General features: G+C 56.0%; 1 protein-coding gene across 2 annotated transcripts; it reads left to right on the forward strand.

Moving 5' to 3' along the window:
• The first annotated feature begins 1,591 nt into the window (after positions 1-1,591).
• On the forward strand, positions 1,592-16,086 carry SETDB1 (SET domain bifurcated histone lysine methyltransferase 1). Of its 2 annotated transcripts, none has more exons than XM_065653615.1 (22): positions 1,592-2,393; positions 3,121-3,331; positions 3,846-4,018; positions 4,133-4,170; positions 4,286-4,385; positions 4,749-4,901; positions 5,154-5,355; positions 6,048-6,121; positions 6,430-6,620; positions 7,389-7,518; positions 7,885-8,023; positions 8,466-8,621; positions 9,610-10,188; positions 10,400-10,516; positions 11,008-11,177; positions 12,009-12,625; positions 12,845-12,873; positions 12,992-13,124; positions 13,565-13,724; positions 14,404-14,615; positions 15,213-15,296; positions 15,654-16,086. In XM_065653615.1, the coding sequence occupies exons 2-22, from the start codon at positions 3,132-3,134 to the stop codon at positions 15,855-15,857; spliced, it is 3,861 nt and encodes a 1,286-aa protein (XP_065509687.1). In that variant the 5' UTR covers positions 1,592-2,393; positions 3,121-3,131; the 3' UTR covers positions 15,858-16,086. The 2 variants fall into 2 exon arrangements, with proteins under 2 accessions (XP_065509687.1, XP_065509688.1); XM_065653616.1 differs by having other exon boundaries at positions 15,208-15,296; positions 15,654-15,856.
• The last annotated feature ends 433 nt before the right edge of the window (positions 16,087-16,519 follow it).

A 16,519-nucleotide genomic window follows, 5' to 3' on the forward strand; every position in this document is an offset into this window, starting at 1 on the left:
AGGGCGGTGCCGCGCTCCGATTGGCCCAGCCAGGGAGAGATGGGCGGGGCGAGCGCGCCTCGGGGCGCAGCCAGCAGGGTAGGGTGAGCGCCGCCGCGCCCCGCCCCAACCACGGGAGGGGGCGTGGCCTTGGGGGCGTGGCCTTCGCTGAGGGGGCGTGGTTAGGAGAGGGTGTGTCGCGCGGGCCGCGCCGGTCGGGTGACGTCACGTGTTGGGATTTTTTGGGGTGGGAGAGCGGGAATTGTGCTGGGATTGGGGTCGGGGCTGGAGTTTGGGCTGGGTTTAGGTTAGGACAGGGACTGAGGTCAGGGTTGAGACTGGGATTGAGGCTGGGATGGGGATTCGGACTCGGATTAGGTTAGGACAGGGACTGGGATTAGTTTGGAGGCTGGGATTGAGGCTGGGGCTGGCATTAGGACTGGGATTAGGTTGGAGCAGGAATTGGGATCAGGGTTGAGAGCGAGATTAGGTTGGGGTGGGGATTTGGAATTCAGGCTGGAATTCCGGCTTAGGTTGGAACCGGGACTGGAACTGGGCTTTAGGTCAGGACTGGGACAGGGGGGGCAGCAGGAAATCATTAATTAGGGCTGATTACAACCTCAAAACTCAGCTTTTACAAAAAAAAAAAAAATCACCAGAAAAACCACCTCGCGCCAGCCTGGGGGCAAATCTTCGGTGGAAAATCATCCCCGTCCTCAAAACGATCCTTTTTCCCCTTGGGGAAATAACAGAACCCGAGGTATTCCTGGGGTGTTTAAATTATTCTGGGGACAAATCCTCTGATTCAGCCCGTGTCCTCGCAAAGGGACCCAGGAGCCCTTGTCCCTCGCTGAGAATTTAATCCCCTGGATCGTTTCTCCCCGTTACCGGGAGCGCCTGAAAGGCGACACCGCCGTGTCCCTGAAATGTTCATGAAGTGACAGTGACGGCGACAGCGGGGACAGCACACAGGGCAGGGGACAGCGGGACAGCGTCCGTCCATCCGTCTGTCCGTGGGGAGGTAAGGGGCTGGTAGTTTATTTGCCGTCCTTGGTGCAATTAGGGCTGTGGTCATCTGCTCCTGGAGCATATTTTAGCTTTATAAACCCTTTAAAAATATTTATATTTATATATAAAAATTAGGCTGTTTTAATACAAAGAACAAAGAAATGTTATTTCATTTTACGAATTGTTTAAGAAAGCAAGACACTTATCGCTATAAACGAGGAGGCTGGGCGGGATGGGACGCGGGCAGGACGACGATCTCCGTGGTGGGGGTGACAGGGACGAGTTTGGGATGACACCGGGCGTCCCCAACCCGCCCCCACCAGCCACGCCAAAGCGGGGTCCCAAGGCCACGATTTCGGCACCTTTTTGACCATGAACCCCACCCCGCCTCACCCCGCAGGGCCGTCCCCCGAGTGTCACCCGCATGGAGAACACGGTGGCCGCGCCGGGCGTGGACGTGGAGCAGGGGGTGGCCGTGGCCTTCGTGGTGCTGCTGGGGCTGCTGCTGGCGGCCGCCACGCTGCGCTGCGCTCGGCTGGTGGCCGATCCCTACAGCGCCGTCCCCACCGTCACCTGGGAGGAGCAGAACAGCTGAGGGGGGGACGGGGACCCCCACGCCCCCAGGGACACCCCCAGGGATCCCTGACATCCCCAGGGACCCCCAAACACCCCAGGGACACCCCAACACCCCCCAACACCCCCAGGGATACCCCGACACTGCCAGGGATGTCCTGCACCTACAGGGATCCCTGAAACCCCCAGGGAGCCCCAAATACTCCAGGGACCCCCTGACATCCCCAGAGACCCCCCCAGGGACCCCCCGACACCCCCAGGGACCACCCAGGACCCCAGGGACCCCCCGACACCCCCAGGGACCCCCAGCACTGTGAAGGCCCCGGGACCCTCAGAGCCACCCGTCACCCCCCCCAAAGCTCCCCAGAGTCCCCCCAGCACCCCTGGAGCTCCCTGTCACCCCCCAAGGCCCCCCCGCCCCCTCGGATCTCTCTATCCCTCCCAACTCCCCCCCAGGGCCTTCAGAGCCCCCTGCACCCCCAGCCCCCCCCTCCTCCCAGGACCCCCCCGCACGCCCAGCCCCGCCCCGGGCCTACCCGGCCTCTCCAGGCCCCCCCGGCCCTTCCCCGCGCCCTCCCATAGGGGGCAGCACCGCGCATTTCGCGGGGCGCGGCGCCTTTAAGCGCCTCTGGCTCCTCCCCTTCGCGCACGCGCCGTCTTCCCGCGCCGCAGCGCCCCTCCCCTTTTTGCGCATGCGCGCCGCGCGCCGGTCCGGCCGCGGCGACGGGTTGGGCTCCACGGGCGCCGGAAGTGACGTCGAACAGCCTCCGGGTTTGGCCCCCCCCCCTCCCCCCCGTTCCGTTCTCCTCCGTTGTCCCCCCAGCGGGGTCCCGGTGAGAGCGGGGGGAGCTGGGGTGAACTGGGGCGGGGGAACGGCGATCTGAGGGGCGCGGGGGGTTCTGTGGAAATACCGGGGTCGGGGGGAGCCGGACAGGGGGAGTGGGGGGACCGGGGGACACTGAGGTGAGGGAGGGATTGGGGGGGACACTGAGGGGATGGGGGGGACGCTGAGGGGATTGGGGGGACACTGAGGTGAGGAGGGAATGGGGGGGCACTGAGGTGAGGGGGGGATCGGGGGGGACACTGAGGTGAGGGGGGGATCGGGGGGGACACTGAGGTGAGGGGGGGATCGGGGGGGACACTGAGGGGATGGGGGGATTGGGGGGACACTGAGGTGAGGAGGGAACAGGAGGGACAGTGAGGTGAGGAGGGGATTGGGGGCGACACTGAGGGGATGGGGGGACACTGAGGTGAGGAGGGGTTTGGGGGGACACTGAGGGGCTAGGGGGACACTGAGGTGAGGGGGGGATTGGGGTGAAACTGAGGCGAGGAGGGGGCTGTGGGGCAGGGGAATTGGGATGGGGGGACTGGGAGTTGTGGGGGGACAGTGGGGATGAGGGGGCTGTGGGGTGGGGGGTTGAGCTGAGGGCTTTGGGGAGATGTTTGGGGTGAGGAGGGTTTTCCTCCCCGAGTAGCTTTCAGAAAATGGGTTTTTTCCCTCGGGGGACGTGCGGCGGCAGGAGGATTTCACCGGCTTTTCTCGCCTCTCTGTGGCGTCAGGTGCGGCAGAAATGGATTCTGAGGAGATGGAGGAGGTGATGGAGGAGCTGGGCATCTCCATGGAGGAGCTGCAGGAGATCATCGACAAGGAGCTGGAGAAGTTCGAGTGTGTGAAGCAGTGGAAGCAGCAGCTGGAGGAGCTGGAGAAGTGCGTGAAGCAGAAGGAGGAGGAGGTGGCTCGTGTCGACCGGCTCTTCGACGACACTGCGAGGTGAGGGGGCTCGAATCGCAGCCGTGTGTCGGATTTGGGCCTCGGAACAAGGGAGGAGGAGGTTGGGGCGAGGGGGATTGGTCTCTTCTCCCAAGGAACAAGCAACAGGATGAGAGGAAATGGCCTCAAGTTGCACTGGGGAGGTTTAGGTTGGATTTTAGGAATTTTTTTTCCTGGAAAGGGTCGTGGGGCATTGGAACAGGCTGCCCAGGGCAGTGGTGGAGTCGCCATCCCTGGAGGGGTTGAACAGACTAGAGATGAGGTTCTGAGGGACACGGGGTAGTGCCAACCTTGGACTCCATGATCTCGAGGGGCTTTTCCAACCAGAATAACAATTCTTTGACTGAGGGATAAATAAAATTCTTTCCCTGTGGCTTTAAATCCTTTCTGTGGAGACATTTCCCCACCTCATCGTGGTTGTGTTTAATCAGCAGCTCCTGGCGGGTGGTTCTGTGGTGCTGGGGCCGTGCGGCCGCACTCACCCACGTCTCTCTGCCCGTCTGGCTTTCCCCAGAGACATCGACAAGTGCGAGCTCTCGGTGAAGGATCTGTACTCCAAGCTGGGCCTGCAGTACCGCGAGAGCAGCTCCGAGGACGAGGACTCGGCTGCCAAGGCCATGGAGGTGATCGAGATCCCGGACGAGGATGATGATGACGTCATGAGTGTTGATTCGGGCTGGAGACACAGTTCAGTATCTCATTGCTTTGGAGCAGATGCTTTTCTCTCTTCTTTCTCTGTCTTAACGGATTTCTTTTCCTCCCCGAGATGTTTTAAGCCAATTACTTTCTCTTTAAATGCAGGCGACAGTAATTCCAGAATCCCGAAGAATCGGACTCGGGTGAGTTGGAGAAGCCCTGACTGTTGCGTACTTCTGCAGGGGGGTTTTCTGGAACGCTCAAGGCATAAAACAAGAAAAGGTTTTTCATCTCTTCTCTCTCTTTCCTCCCCGCCAGCTGCGGGAAGCCATGGCTGCCATGAGAAAGTCCACCCAGGACATGCAGAAATTTGTGGATGCTGTCAACAAGAGAATGAGCGCTCAGGACGCACAGAAAGGTGGGCGCGTGAGAGCGTCCTGCGGCTGCAGACGTGGTTTTCATCCTGAAAAAGAAAACAACTTTTATTTCCTCACTGGAAAGACCCTTTAGGATGTATTGATTCCAAATTCCTATTTTTCTTCAAGCCTTTTGTGAAAGAAAAATGCAAGTGGTGCAGTTTCCATAATATTAAAACTTTTAAATAATGTTTAAACCTCAGTTGCTGATTATTTCATCCACTAAAACTGAGGTACTGAGGTGAAGGAAAGTGCAGGAACACCTCCTGTCTCAGGTCCAACAGATGTTCTTCCAATTTCATACAGAAAAGAGTGAGTTTTGGGGCAGTTTCTGACCTGTTTTCTGGTTGTCGCTCCTCGGGTAGATGCGCAGACCCCTTGGGAAGCTCCAGGCACCGTCCAGCCCGTCGGGAGCGACCTCAGCACCGACGGCGACCTGAGCATCGGCATGAGGATCCTGGGCAAGAAGAGAACCAAGACGTGGCACAAGGGAACGCTCATCGCCATCCAGACGGTCGGTACGTCCTGCGTGCCGCCCTCGTTAAGCTCCGGGCGGGTAATTGGATCAGGCTTGGTCCCGTATCAGAGCACCTGGTGCCACTTGGAACAAGTCGTGAAAACAAAACGTCTCCGCTGTGATATTTTACCATCTAGATTAATTTCTGAAAAGATCTTGAATCAGTTCTAGATCGTATCGGGAAGGCAGAGGGCATTGGGCTCCTTGCGCAAAATCAGTTGGCTTTTATTTATCTTGCTGAAACATCTTGCAGGGGCTGGCAAGAAGTACAAGGTGAAATTTGATAATAAAGGGAAGAGTTTGCTCTCTGGCAACCACATCGCCTACGACTATCACCCCTCGCCGGAGAAACACTACGTGGGCAGCCGCGTTGTGGCCAAATACAAAGACGGGAATCAAGTGTGGCTGTACGCTGGAATCGTGGCCGAAGCCCCCAACGTGAAGAATAAAGACAGGTAGTAATTCCATTCTAGAGTCCTGTACCTCCCTCTCTCTTTTTTTTGTTTAGTTTTTAGGAAAAAAATAAGGAAAAAAAAAAGTATACTTGTATATTTGCTTCTGTGGGAGCGAAATTCCTTCTGCGGACGTAATTCTGAGTGTTGTTCCTTCAGCTTTTCTTATCTCTGACAGCTCTGGGTGGAGCTGCCATGTCCCCCAGTCAGGAATTACATCTGGTAACTTATTCCAATTATCACACAAATGCAAATCTGCCCTGCTCGAGGCAGAAAACCGGTTAGGAAATCCAAGCCCTGGAAAGGTTTAGTGCCGCAGCGCTGCCAAAACATTTCAGGAGAAGAAGCGGCAGGTTTGAAGCAGCATTTTCGGTGAAATACGGGGCAGAACTTGTGTGAGGTGGTGATTTGGGCTCATGGCCTCGCTGAGGACGTTTCTAAAGGATAAAATTGCCCTCTCTATTTCTAATGTGGATCTGGTCTCGTGCCTAATTGTGTAAAGTTCCACCCGATATGCGCTTAATAACTGAAAAACGAGCTCGTAGTGCAAATTTCCTCCTCCGGGCTATGCTGGCTGCAACGCTGATCTCTCATAATGTGTCTTCCTACAGCTCCTCACCCCAAAGCAATGCTTTTCTTGCAGATTTTAGGAGCAATTCAACCGCATTTCTAATTGCAGCACCACTGTTCTGCAGGTTCCTGATCTTCTTCGACGACGGCTACGCGTCCTACGTCAAGGAGTGGGAGCTGTACCCGGTCTGCAGGCCATGTGAGTGACCCCTGCCGCCTCCCACATCCTAAAACTCGAGTTGTGCACAGACCCTTTGTTAAAAGCGAGGGACAGGCCCCATGTCCCCTCCGCTGCTGCGCCGGGGGAATTTTTCATATGATTCTGGAGGAAATAGGGGTTTATTATCAGCAGAGAGAACGCGCTGTGGGTGTGTTAACGTGGGTGTACCACTGAAAATCCGGCCGCTCAGGATTGCTGCTTTATTGTTCTTGTGTAAAAATCCATCTGGGATTTCTTTAAAAAAATAATTAAAAGCTTCTTTTTGCTCTTCTTCCCTTTCGGAACAGTGAAAAAGACCTGGGAGGACATCGAGGACGTGTCGTGCCGCGATTTCGTGGAGGAGTACATCACGGCCTACCCCAACCGGCCCATGGTGCTGCTCAAGAACGGGCAGCTCATCAAAACTGAGTGGGAAGGGACCTGGTGGAAATCCAGGGTGGAGGAGGTGGATGGCAGCCTGGTCAAAATCCTCTTCCTGGTAGGACAGCTTCCCACGAGAGGAGGAATTTGGGCTGAAATTGGGTCTGGAGAGGGCTGATCATGTCCTGTTTACTTGGCCGTGTCTTGGAACGAGCAGATATTTTGCTGTGTGGGTAGAGCACCAGTTTCTGCTCTGCTGATGCGATTTGCTTGCACGACAAAAGCTTCCAAAGCTTTTTAAAGCGTTTCGCCCGCAAAACTTACAAGTGGGAGATGAATAAGAAACAAAATGCATCGTCTGCAGGTGTTCTGGTCCCTCTCTTCATGGAAACACCCATTGTGTCTTTTGTCCGAGTGCAGGGGAGGGACTGAGCAGCAGGTGCCGTGTTCTGCTTGCTCAAATTCTACAAATTGTGGATAAATACCCGTGCCTGCTTGGCTTCCTTCCTGCCTAGATAACCACGTAGCCACCACGGCCGGGGAAGACGTTGTCTTGCAAATTGAACCCTCCTATCCTAGAGCAGGTTGGGTTTGAGGAGTTCACCTGTCTCCGGAGGGACTTTGGTTCCTCCAGCGATGCCTCGTTAGTCGTTGGGCTAAGAATAAAACCGCATTTGAGGTTTGGGCTCTTAGTATCCAGCCTCTTTCTAGATTTTTCTAGATGTGGTTTGTATCCAGCGTTTCCCAGACATGATGAATTCCTGGTTCTGTTTTCTGGCGGCTGCACGGTCGATGCTTTGCTGCCTTTCCCTTCAGTTCTCACTGCGTCCTGCTCCGGGAGGCTCTGGCAGCAGGTGCTGTGAGCGTTTTCTTCCCCTTGCCGCAGGACGACAAACGCTGCGAGTGGATTTACCGCGGCTCCACGCGCCTCGAGCCCATGTTCAGCATGAAAACCTCCACAGCCTCCACCCAGGAAAAGAAACAGAGTGGACAAGCGAGGACTCGCCCCAATGTCGGTCCGTAGCACCTTTTTCTTTTGTATATCCTGGAATTTGAATGAAATTGTGGCTTGATGTGGGCAGGTGGGTTTGGTTTGGCTTTGGTTTGGGTTTTGGTGCGTTTTTTCTTAGCAGAACTGGAGATGTAAGATTTCCAATGAGCTTTTCCTCCTGGATTAAAGATGCCGCAAAACCAAACTGGGGTTGTGTGAAGCAGCCAGAATCTGTTCGGGGTGCCTGGCTGTGACCCACCGTTCATTCCAGACGCCTCTATTTTCATTGCCTTTGGGGACTCAGTTGATATTTTGTGGCTGGCGCAACGAACTTGGGTTGGCGGTAGTGACTTTTCTTGCTGATATTTTGCTTTTTTGCCTTCCCCACCAGGCGCTGTCCGCAGCAAAGGGCCTGTTGTACAATACACGCAAGATCTAACGGGTGCTGGTCCGCAGTACAAACCGTTAGAGCAGATGCAGGCAGCCTCGCTGCCGCCGCGGAACGTTTCCCCACAGCCCGCCGAGGTGGAGTAAGTATTTGAGTCAGTTTTGTGCTTCCACCTTCATGATTCGTCCTCAACTCTTGCTGGCACCGGCCCGTCTGTGCAGAGGAATCCTCAGGTGCGGGTTTCCTCCAGGTCTAGGCTTGTTTCCCAGTGACACAAATGGGTTTTTGATGTGCTTTTGGGGGAAATTATTGATAAAAGCTGCTGGATGAGTAATTGGGGGTGGGAGAGCTGACAGCCCGGTGCCCGCCGAGCCGAACGCCACGTTCTCACTCAGGGCTAAATTTTAAAATGTAGCCGAGCACTGGCATTTGGTTGGGCTCATTGTGGGATGGTGGGAGCGCAAAGAGTCGGAAATGAGCCAATTTTCATGCTCCTTAGGAAAAAATCCACAGGTTTCTCTTGGACAGGAATGTTATTTTGTCTGCCCCCATTTTAAATCCAGTCGCCTCCTTCCCTCCTGCAGATGCTCCGACAATCAGCTGGCCCAGGCGAGGAAACAAGTGGCCAAGAAGAGCACGTCGTTCCGGCCCAGCTCTGTGGGCTCGGGGCAATCGTCACCGGCATCCCCCGTCCTGAGCGACACCCCCTCGGGCAGGACCAGCGCGGCCCAGCAGCACCGGTGAGCGGAGCGGACGGACCCCGGCGTCCTCGGGAGGGTTTGCGGCGTGGGGGTGGGTTTGGGGCTCGTTCGGTTGGGTGCAGGTTGATTTTTGTCATTTGCCACCCCGAGCGCTTCTCTTGCCTCGTTCTCACTCCCCAACAACTCTTGGTGATTTTTTTTCTTGTTGGCTTGAGCTCGGAGGGTCTTTTACCAGTTCTGACCAACACTCACCCCAGTGAGACCCTGGCCAAGGCCTCCGCCCCTGCTTTTTGTAGAGAATTCTTCTTTTTAAGCCTTTCCGGGCTCAGGAGCCGCTATTCATGTCAATCTGCAGGTGGCTTTTCTGCAGTGGCGGCTTCATGGTCATTGATCCACAGGCTGATCCCAGTTCTGAGACCACAACCAGCTCCTGCTTGTTTCTGCTTCCCTAATTCTGATTTATTTGGAGTTTTTTTGTGTTCTTTGCTGCTGGTAACATCCCTTTGGGGCCTCCCCAGCCTCGCTGGGTTTTATGTCTCCCAGGACTAAGTGCCAAAGCCAACAGGCTGTCCCAGGGTGTAATTAGCAGCTGCTTTGATAGGAATTACCCTATTTGCCCCAAAATAAGACAGAGTCTTATATTAATTTTTGTTGGTTTTCAGAGAATGTGTTATTTTTCCATGAACAACAATCTTCATTTTATTCTTGGACAAAAAAATGAACATTTATTCAAATGGAGTCATGTCATCACATGCTATGAGTCACATCTGTCCTACTGCCAATTAATTTTACTTTTTTACATGTAGAGCTGCCTGGACGCTATTTAAATTGGCTTTTTTTATGGACCGTGACTAAGGGCTTATTTTTGGAGTAGGGCTTATATTTCGAGCATCCTGACAAATCATGCGGTGGGGCTTATTCTTGGGGTGGGGCTTATATTCGGGGAAACAGGGTGGGTCCCCAAATCCCCTCTGCGGTTCCTCCCGAGCGCGGCAGCTCAGTGCGTCCCCTCTCCCCGTGTCCCCAGCGGCGCGGCGCAGCCGTTCCATGGCATGACCGACCGCGTCCCCAATGAGCCCTCGTACCGTGCGCCGCTGGAGAAGCTCTTCTACCTGCCCCACGTCTGCAGCTACACCTGCCTGGCGAACGTGCGGCCCATCCGCAGCGACCAGTACCGCAGCAAGAACCCGCTGCTCATCCCGCTGCTCTACGACTTCCGTCGCATGACAGCGCGCCGGCGCGTCAACCGCAAGATGGGTTTCCATGTGCTCTACAAGACGCCGTGTGGGCTGAGCCTGCGGACCATGCAGGAGATCGAGCGCTACCTCTTCGAGACGGACTGCGACTTTCTGTTCCTGGAGATGTTCTGCCTGGACCCGTACGTGCTGGTCGATCGCAAGTTCCAGCCTTACAAACCCTTCTACTACATCGCAGACATCACCAAGGGCCAGGAGGACGTCCCGCTGTCCTGTGTCAATGAGATCGACAACACGCCGCCGCCGCAGGTGGCCTACAGCAAGGAGCGCATCCCCGGCAAGGGCGTCTACATCAACACCAGCTGGGAGTTCCTGGTGGGCTGCGACTGCAAGGATGGCTGCAGGGACAAGTAGGTGACGCCGCACATGTCGCTGGGCCTTGGAGGGTGGGGACAGCGTGGGGAGAACATCCCAGAGTGGAGCCGCCCTGGACTTTGAGCCCACTCTGGTGGTCAAGCCCCACGTGCCCATCTCTGCAGGAGGACATGATTTGTCTTCCTTACTGCAAAACTTAGTGTATAAACTGAATTTCTGGGGTTTTTGTTCTGCGTTTCTCTCCAGGTCGAAATGTGCCTGTCACCAGCTGACGGTCCAAGCCACCGGCTGCACCCCGGGCGGGCAGATCAACCCCAACTCCGGGTACCAGCACAAGCGGCTGGAGGAATGTCTCCCCACGGGGTAAGCAGAGCCGCGGCTCCTCTGCCCTCACCAACACCAGCCCCAGGAACGCGGCCCCAGTGCTGGCAGAGAGGCGGAATTCCCCAGACACCAAAAACCTCCCTCTGCTCTTGATTTGCCTGTTAATGGGTGTCCTGGGATCTCCATGTGTTACCACAGAATCATTTTGGTTGGAACAGATTCTCAAGATCGTGGAGTCCAACCATAACCCACTCTGGCACTGCCCCATGTCCCTGAGAACCTCATCTCTGTCTGTCCAACCCCTCCAGGGATGGTGACTCCACCACTGCCCTGGGTGGCCTGTTCCAACGCCCCACAGCCCTTTGGGGAAGAAATTCTCCCAAATTTCCAACCTCACCTTCCCCTGGACCTGCAAACATGCTCTGTCTGCTCTGCCGAGCTTCCAGCTGCTGCTGCACCTCCCGTTGCATCATTCCTGGCTCGGTCTGTTGCGTTATGGGGGGAAGTGTCACCGTTCTCCCCTCTTGCAGCGTTTACGAGTGCAACAAGCGGTGCCAGTGCAACATCAACATGTGCACCAACCGCCTGGTCCAGCACGGGCTGCAGGTCCGGCTGCAGCTCTTCAAGACGCAGAACAAGGGCTGGGGCATCCGCTGCCTTGACGACATTGCCAAGGGCTCCTTCGTCTGCATCTATGCAGGTAGGAGCTTGAAACCTCTTCCTTTGGAAAGTTGCTGTGAGAGAAAAGCCACTGTGGAGCCGGTGCCCTTCTCAGCGCTCACATATACTCAGAGAATAATTTGTTTTGGTTCAGGAGAGGGGGAAAATAAGGATTTGGAAAGATCTGGTGGTGTCAGGCCTGAGGTCTGGGCTTTGTTTGTCAGAAAATAACAGGTGTGAAGCTCTTCCCGTGCTTGTTCAGCGCCCAGGAAAGTAAAAACTGAGCTGATGAACTCGTGGCACTTTGATTTCCTGATCAATGCCCCTTCCCTTGCCTGACTCCAAACCCAGACGCTGCAGAACCCAGCAGGACACCAAGAGAAACACTCAGCTCCCCGGAGCCGTTTCTGGGTGAATCGACACGTAACCTCCTTCCTGTTGACGTCCAACCAGCGCCGGGACGTGTGCACGAGCGATGAAATGCAGAAGTTGCCTTAACTCTGAAGTGAAACTCCCCGTGGGCATCGCCTGGCGCTCTGGTTTCTTGTCCTTCATGTCGCCTCCACCCTCCAGCCCTTTGAAATTCAGAGTTTGTGTTGCTGGTTGGAGATTTCTTTGCTGGGAGCCTGGATTTCAGCAAGGGCCCACTTGAGATCAGATTTTCATTTCCTTGAGTATCAGGTTGTCATTTCCCAGCCCAGCTTTGGAATGAAGTGGTGTCATTCCTGTTTGCTCCTCCATCAGCCTTTTAGGAGGATGGAAACTTATGGATTTGGAGCGTCATCCCTGGAAAACTCACACCCTGGAAAACTCACGCTTAGCTTTGTAACGCAGTTAGAAAATTCACTCACTTCATTTCTTTTACCCCCAGGGAAAATCCTCACGGACGACTTCGCTGACAAAGAGGGGCTGGAGATGGGTGACGAGTATTTCGCCAACCTGGACCACATTGAGAGCGTGGAGAACTTCAAGGAGGGCTACGAGAGCGACGCCAAGTGCTCCTCGGACAGCAGCGGCGTGGACATCAAGGATGGGGAGGAGGAGAACACGGGCACGGAGGAGCAGGAGGAGTCCAACGAGGACAGCTCCGATGACAACTTCTGCAAGGACGAGGACTTTGGCACCAGCCCGGTATGGCGCAGCTACGCCACGCGCCGCCAGACCCGCGGCCAGAGGGACAACGGGCTGTCGGAAACGGCCTCCAAGGACTCGGGGCTCGCCCGGCACGTAAACCATGAGGAGACGGCGGCTGCCGCCGCCTGCAAGCTGCCAGTGTCCGAGGAGACCTCCAAGAACAAGGTGGCTTCATGGCTGAGCTCCAACAACGTGGCCGACGGCTTCCAGGACAATGACAGCGCCGCCTCCTTCAAAATGAGCGAGGGCGGCGAAAACAAGGGCGGCAAAACGGAGCTGCCTGGGGACAGGGAGAAAATCCCTGTTCCTGCCGCGGGTGACGCGCACGGGGAGTCGAAGGTGTTGAAGAAAGAGGTGAGGGAGGGTTGTGGGGCTGGGAGGGGGCGCGGGTGGGGAAACTGAGGCACGGGGATGTGCCTCTTGCTTGGAGACCTACGCCGTGGGACGTGGAAGGTGTGGGACCTGGTGTCACACCGAGCGGTGGGGTCAACCGGCATCTTGGGGAGCGTTTCCGCGGAAAAGCTGCTCCAAAAATGAGAGATTTTTAACCACCTGCCCTTCTCCCTTCCGCAGGAACCTGACGAGCCGACCAAACTTCCCGGGTAAGGCTCTTTAAATTTCATTTTCCTGCTTTTTCTTCCCAAATTTGCCTGTGAACATGGGGCTGCGGGGAGGTGGGGAGGGTTCGGGGTCAGAGTGACCCGTCCCTGTGCCCCCCAGGCTGAGCGACCTGGGCAGGATGTACGGATACAACCCCAGCCCCCCCAAACTGGAGGGGATCCAGCGGCCGCCCAGCAAGACCGCGCAGCTGCAGAGCCGGCGCCACTCGCTGCCCCCGCCGCCCAGCGCCGACGTGAGTGCCGGCACCCCCGCGCCTCCTTTTGGGTCGTTTCGGTGCCGTTTGCGTCCCCAGTTACGCTTGTGGTTCGTAGTTGTGATTTCCTGGGGGGCAGCTGATTTTTTTCAGGCGTTAGGGGATCTTACGTGGTTTTTAGAGCCCAAAAAACAAGGGCAGCGTGTGCTGGTTACAACGCGATGTGGCCCCTCGGTTCGCACACCACAGCTCTGGGAAACCATCCTGGGGACAATCTTTGGGTTTTGGGGTGCTTTTTTCCTCCTCGCGAAGCCCAGAGGGAGGTTTGGGTGCTGCGGGACTAACCCACCCCCAAACTTGCTGGGAGACGCGGTTTTTGTCCCGATCGCGGGTTCCTAGAGATTGGGGGGTCTCCTAAAAGAGATAAAAATGCTGCTGGGGAGAACCAGAGTGACGGAGCCACCGGTCCCTTCCCGCAGGACGTGCTGACGCTGTCGAGCAGCACAGACAGCGAGGGCGAGAACAGTGCTGCGGTGCCCGGACAGGCCCCCGGTGCCGCCAACGACAGCGACGACATCCAGACCATCTCCTCGGGCTCCGGGGACGAGGAGGAGAAGAGAAACCCCACGCCCGGGGAAGGTGAGCAGGGAGCGAGCGCGGAAAATAGAACCGTGTGGGTGTGGAGGGACCGTTAATTCCTTCCTCGTGTCCAGCCTGAATCTCCCCTTTTTTGGTTTAAAACCGTCAGCCCTTGTCCTGTCGCGCTCTAAAAACTCTTGTCCCTGTCCTTATCAGCCCCTTTGACCTGCAGAATGGATTAATGACGCATCTTTTGCAAAAATCTTCAGTATTTGTAAATGAAATGAGGCGTTGGCGAGCAGGATACCATTATTAACACGAGAAGGGACCAGGCTGTGGTCACCGGTGCCACGTTCAAAGGTCGATTTGCTCGTCCAAGGGCAGTTGTCTGTCAAGGTCTGGTGTTCCTGGGTGTTAGAATTGAGGGGTTTTTTAGGCATTCTGCTCTTTTGGACAAAAGAGAGAATCTTAAAAACTAGACGTCTAAATGAAAATCTATTGCATTTCTTAGAAAGCCTCACATCTATAAATATGAATGTGGCAGTTTGTAGCTTTACCGTTGCAGTTACCTGTAGTCTGATGATTTTGCTGCGGCAAGGGCCCGTTTTGCGATGAATTCCACCCTCGGGACGAGCACAAAGGTGCAACGTGGCGTGGGATGTTATGGAGCGTAATTATTTTCGATCGGGGTGGGTTTGTTGCCCCCCGGGGTCACACGAAGCGCCTCCCTGTGCCGCAGGTCCCGCCAAGCGGCAGGTGGCCGTGAAATCCACGCGCGGCTTCGCGCTCAAGTCCACCCACGGCATCGCCGTCAAACCCGCCAACCTGGCGGCGGCCGAGAAGGGGGAGAGCGCGCCCGTGTGCCGCACCACGCGGCAGTTCTACGACGGTGAGGAGTCCTGCTACATCATTGACGCCAAGCTGGAGGGGAACCTGGGCCGCTACCTCAATGTGAGTCGCTGCTGGACCGGGGGACCAGGGGAGGGGACGGGGACGCGGTTGGGGTGACCGGGGGTAGAGTCGGAGCTGCTTTGGTTGGAAATGCCCTCGAGATCAAGTCCAACCATAACGCACCCTGGCACTGCCCCATGTCCCTGAGAACCTCATCTCTGTGTATTTTCAACCCCCCCAGGGATGGTGGCTCCAGCACTGCCCTGGGCAGCCTGTTCCAACGCCCCACAGCCCTTTGGGGAAGAAATTGCCCCAAATTTCCACCCTCAACCTCCCTGGTGCAACTTGAGGCTGTTTCCTCTTGCCCCGTTGCTTGTCACTCCAGAGACCGACCCTCCAAACACCCGCCCTTCCCGTGGGTCCGTTCCTCCCCAAAACTAGATAAATACATTAAAAAAAAAAGTGGGAAAACGCCAATGATTGGCCCTCCTCGAGCAAAACGGGGCGGCCGCTCCAGGACGGTTCCGTCAGCCTTTCCAGCTGCCGTCACCTTTCCGAGTGCGGATCTTGTGACTCACTCGGTCGGGAGCGAGTCCCGGTCGGGAATTCCGTGTTTATAAACCCGCTGATGGTGCCTGCGCTCCTGTTACAGCACAGCTGCAGCCCCAACCTCTTCGTGCAGAACGTTTTCGTGGACACGCACGATCTGCGCTTCCCCTGGGTCGCCTTCTTCGCCAGCAAGTGAGTCGCGTGGGTTTGGGCTCCCGCTTGGGGCGTCTCCTCCTCCCGGCGTCCCCGAGCGCGAGGCAGCGCGGGGGTGAGTTGGGCGACACCTCCACCTCCCGCGCTGAAGATTCTGGAGTGATTTGCACCAATTCGAGGCTTTTCCAAAGGGGAGGGTGGAGCGCGGGGCAGCCGGTTTGGTCACTGACCGTGGGGTGGTGGTGATGCCGTGACGCCCCATGGGGCTGATTCATCGGGGAACTTTGTCCCTTTGCGTCACCCTCGTCCCAGGAGAAGCGGGACCTGCCCAGAGAGCTCCAGATCCAGCTTCTCCTTTTTTAATTTTTTTTTTTTTTAAATTTCCCTCCTGGGCAGGAGGATCCGAGCCGGCACGGAGCTGACCTGGGATTACAACTACGAAGTGGGCAGCGTGGAGGGCAAAGAGCTGCTGTGCTGCTGCGGGGCCATCGAGTGCCGGGGGCGGCTGCTCTGACCCCCCCGTGTCCCCAGTTCCCCTTCGCGAAGCCGCTTCTCCAGCTGGCGCTCGACAGTCGCTGTTTTTTAAGGACGTTCACTTGAAAATCGACGGCGCAGAACCGCGTCCCGGGTGGGACTGAGCCCCCATGGGCCCGGACTGGGGTGCTGGAGATAAACCCAGCTTGGTCCACACTTGAACTGGGTTTAGAGTGGCAATGTGAATTTAAATGAAAAAACAACCAAAAAAGCCTCTTGTCTTCAACTGTGATACGCTGTAAAGAATCTTTTCATTGTTAAAAAGCAATAAAGTATGTTTTTTTTCTATTAAAAAGTTGCCTTGAACTTCAGACACAGCCAAAAAAACCCTGAAAGAGGAGGATTTCACCACTTCTAGCAGAACAAATCCTTGGTAAAGCCTCCGCATGCCAGAACTCAAGAGAAGCCGCTTGAACTTCCCTTCCAGGGCAGCGGATTTGCTGCTGATTCACTTCTCAGGCTAAAACCATCAGCTCAAAAATACAGAGTTTGGCTTAAAAAAAGCAGCGAAGTTGCAGCTGAGAGAACCTTGAACTTGACTCCACGGACCCGAACTCGATTCGGGTGGAGTTGAACAACCAAACGTTGGTTTGGGGGCAGCTGGAGCTCAAACTGGGGCATCCAGCCCCCCCCCGGCACTCACACACCGGAGCTTTTTTCCCAATGCTAAATAACCTTTTCTTCTTTATAAAAAATGCACCTTTTTAGGGCCTCCGTGAGCTCCAGTT

This window comes from Caloenas nicobarica, chromosome 31 (genome assembly GCF_036013445.1).
Source record: "Caloenas nicobarica isolate bCalNic1 chromosome 31, bCalNic1.hap1, whole genome shotgun sequence".
NCBI lineage: Eukaryota > Metazoa > Chordata > Aves > Columbiformes > Columbidae > Caloenas > Caloenas nicobarica.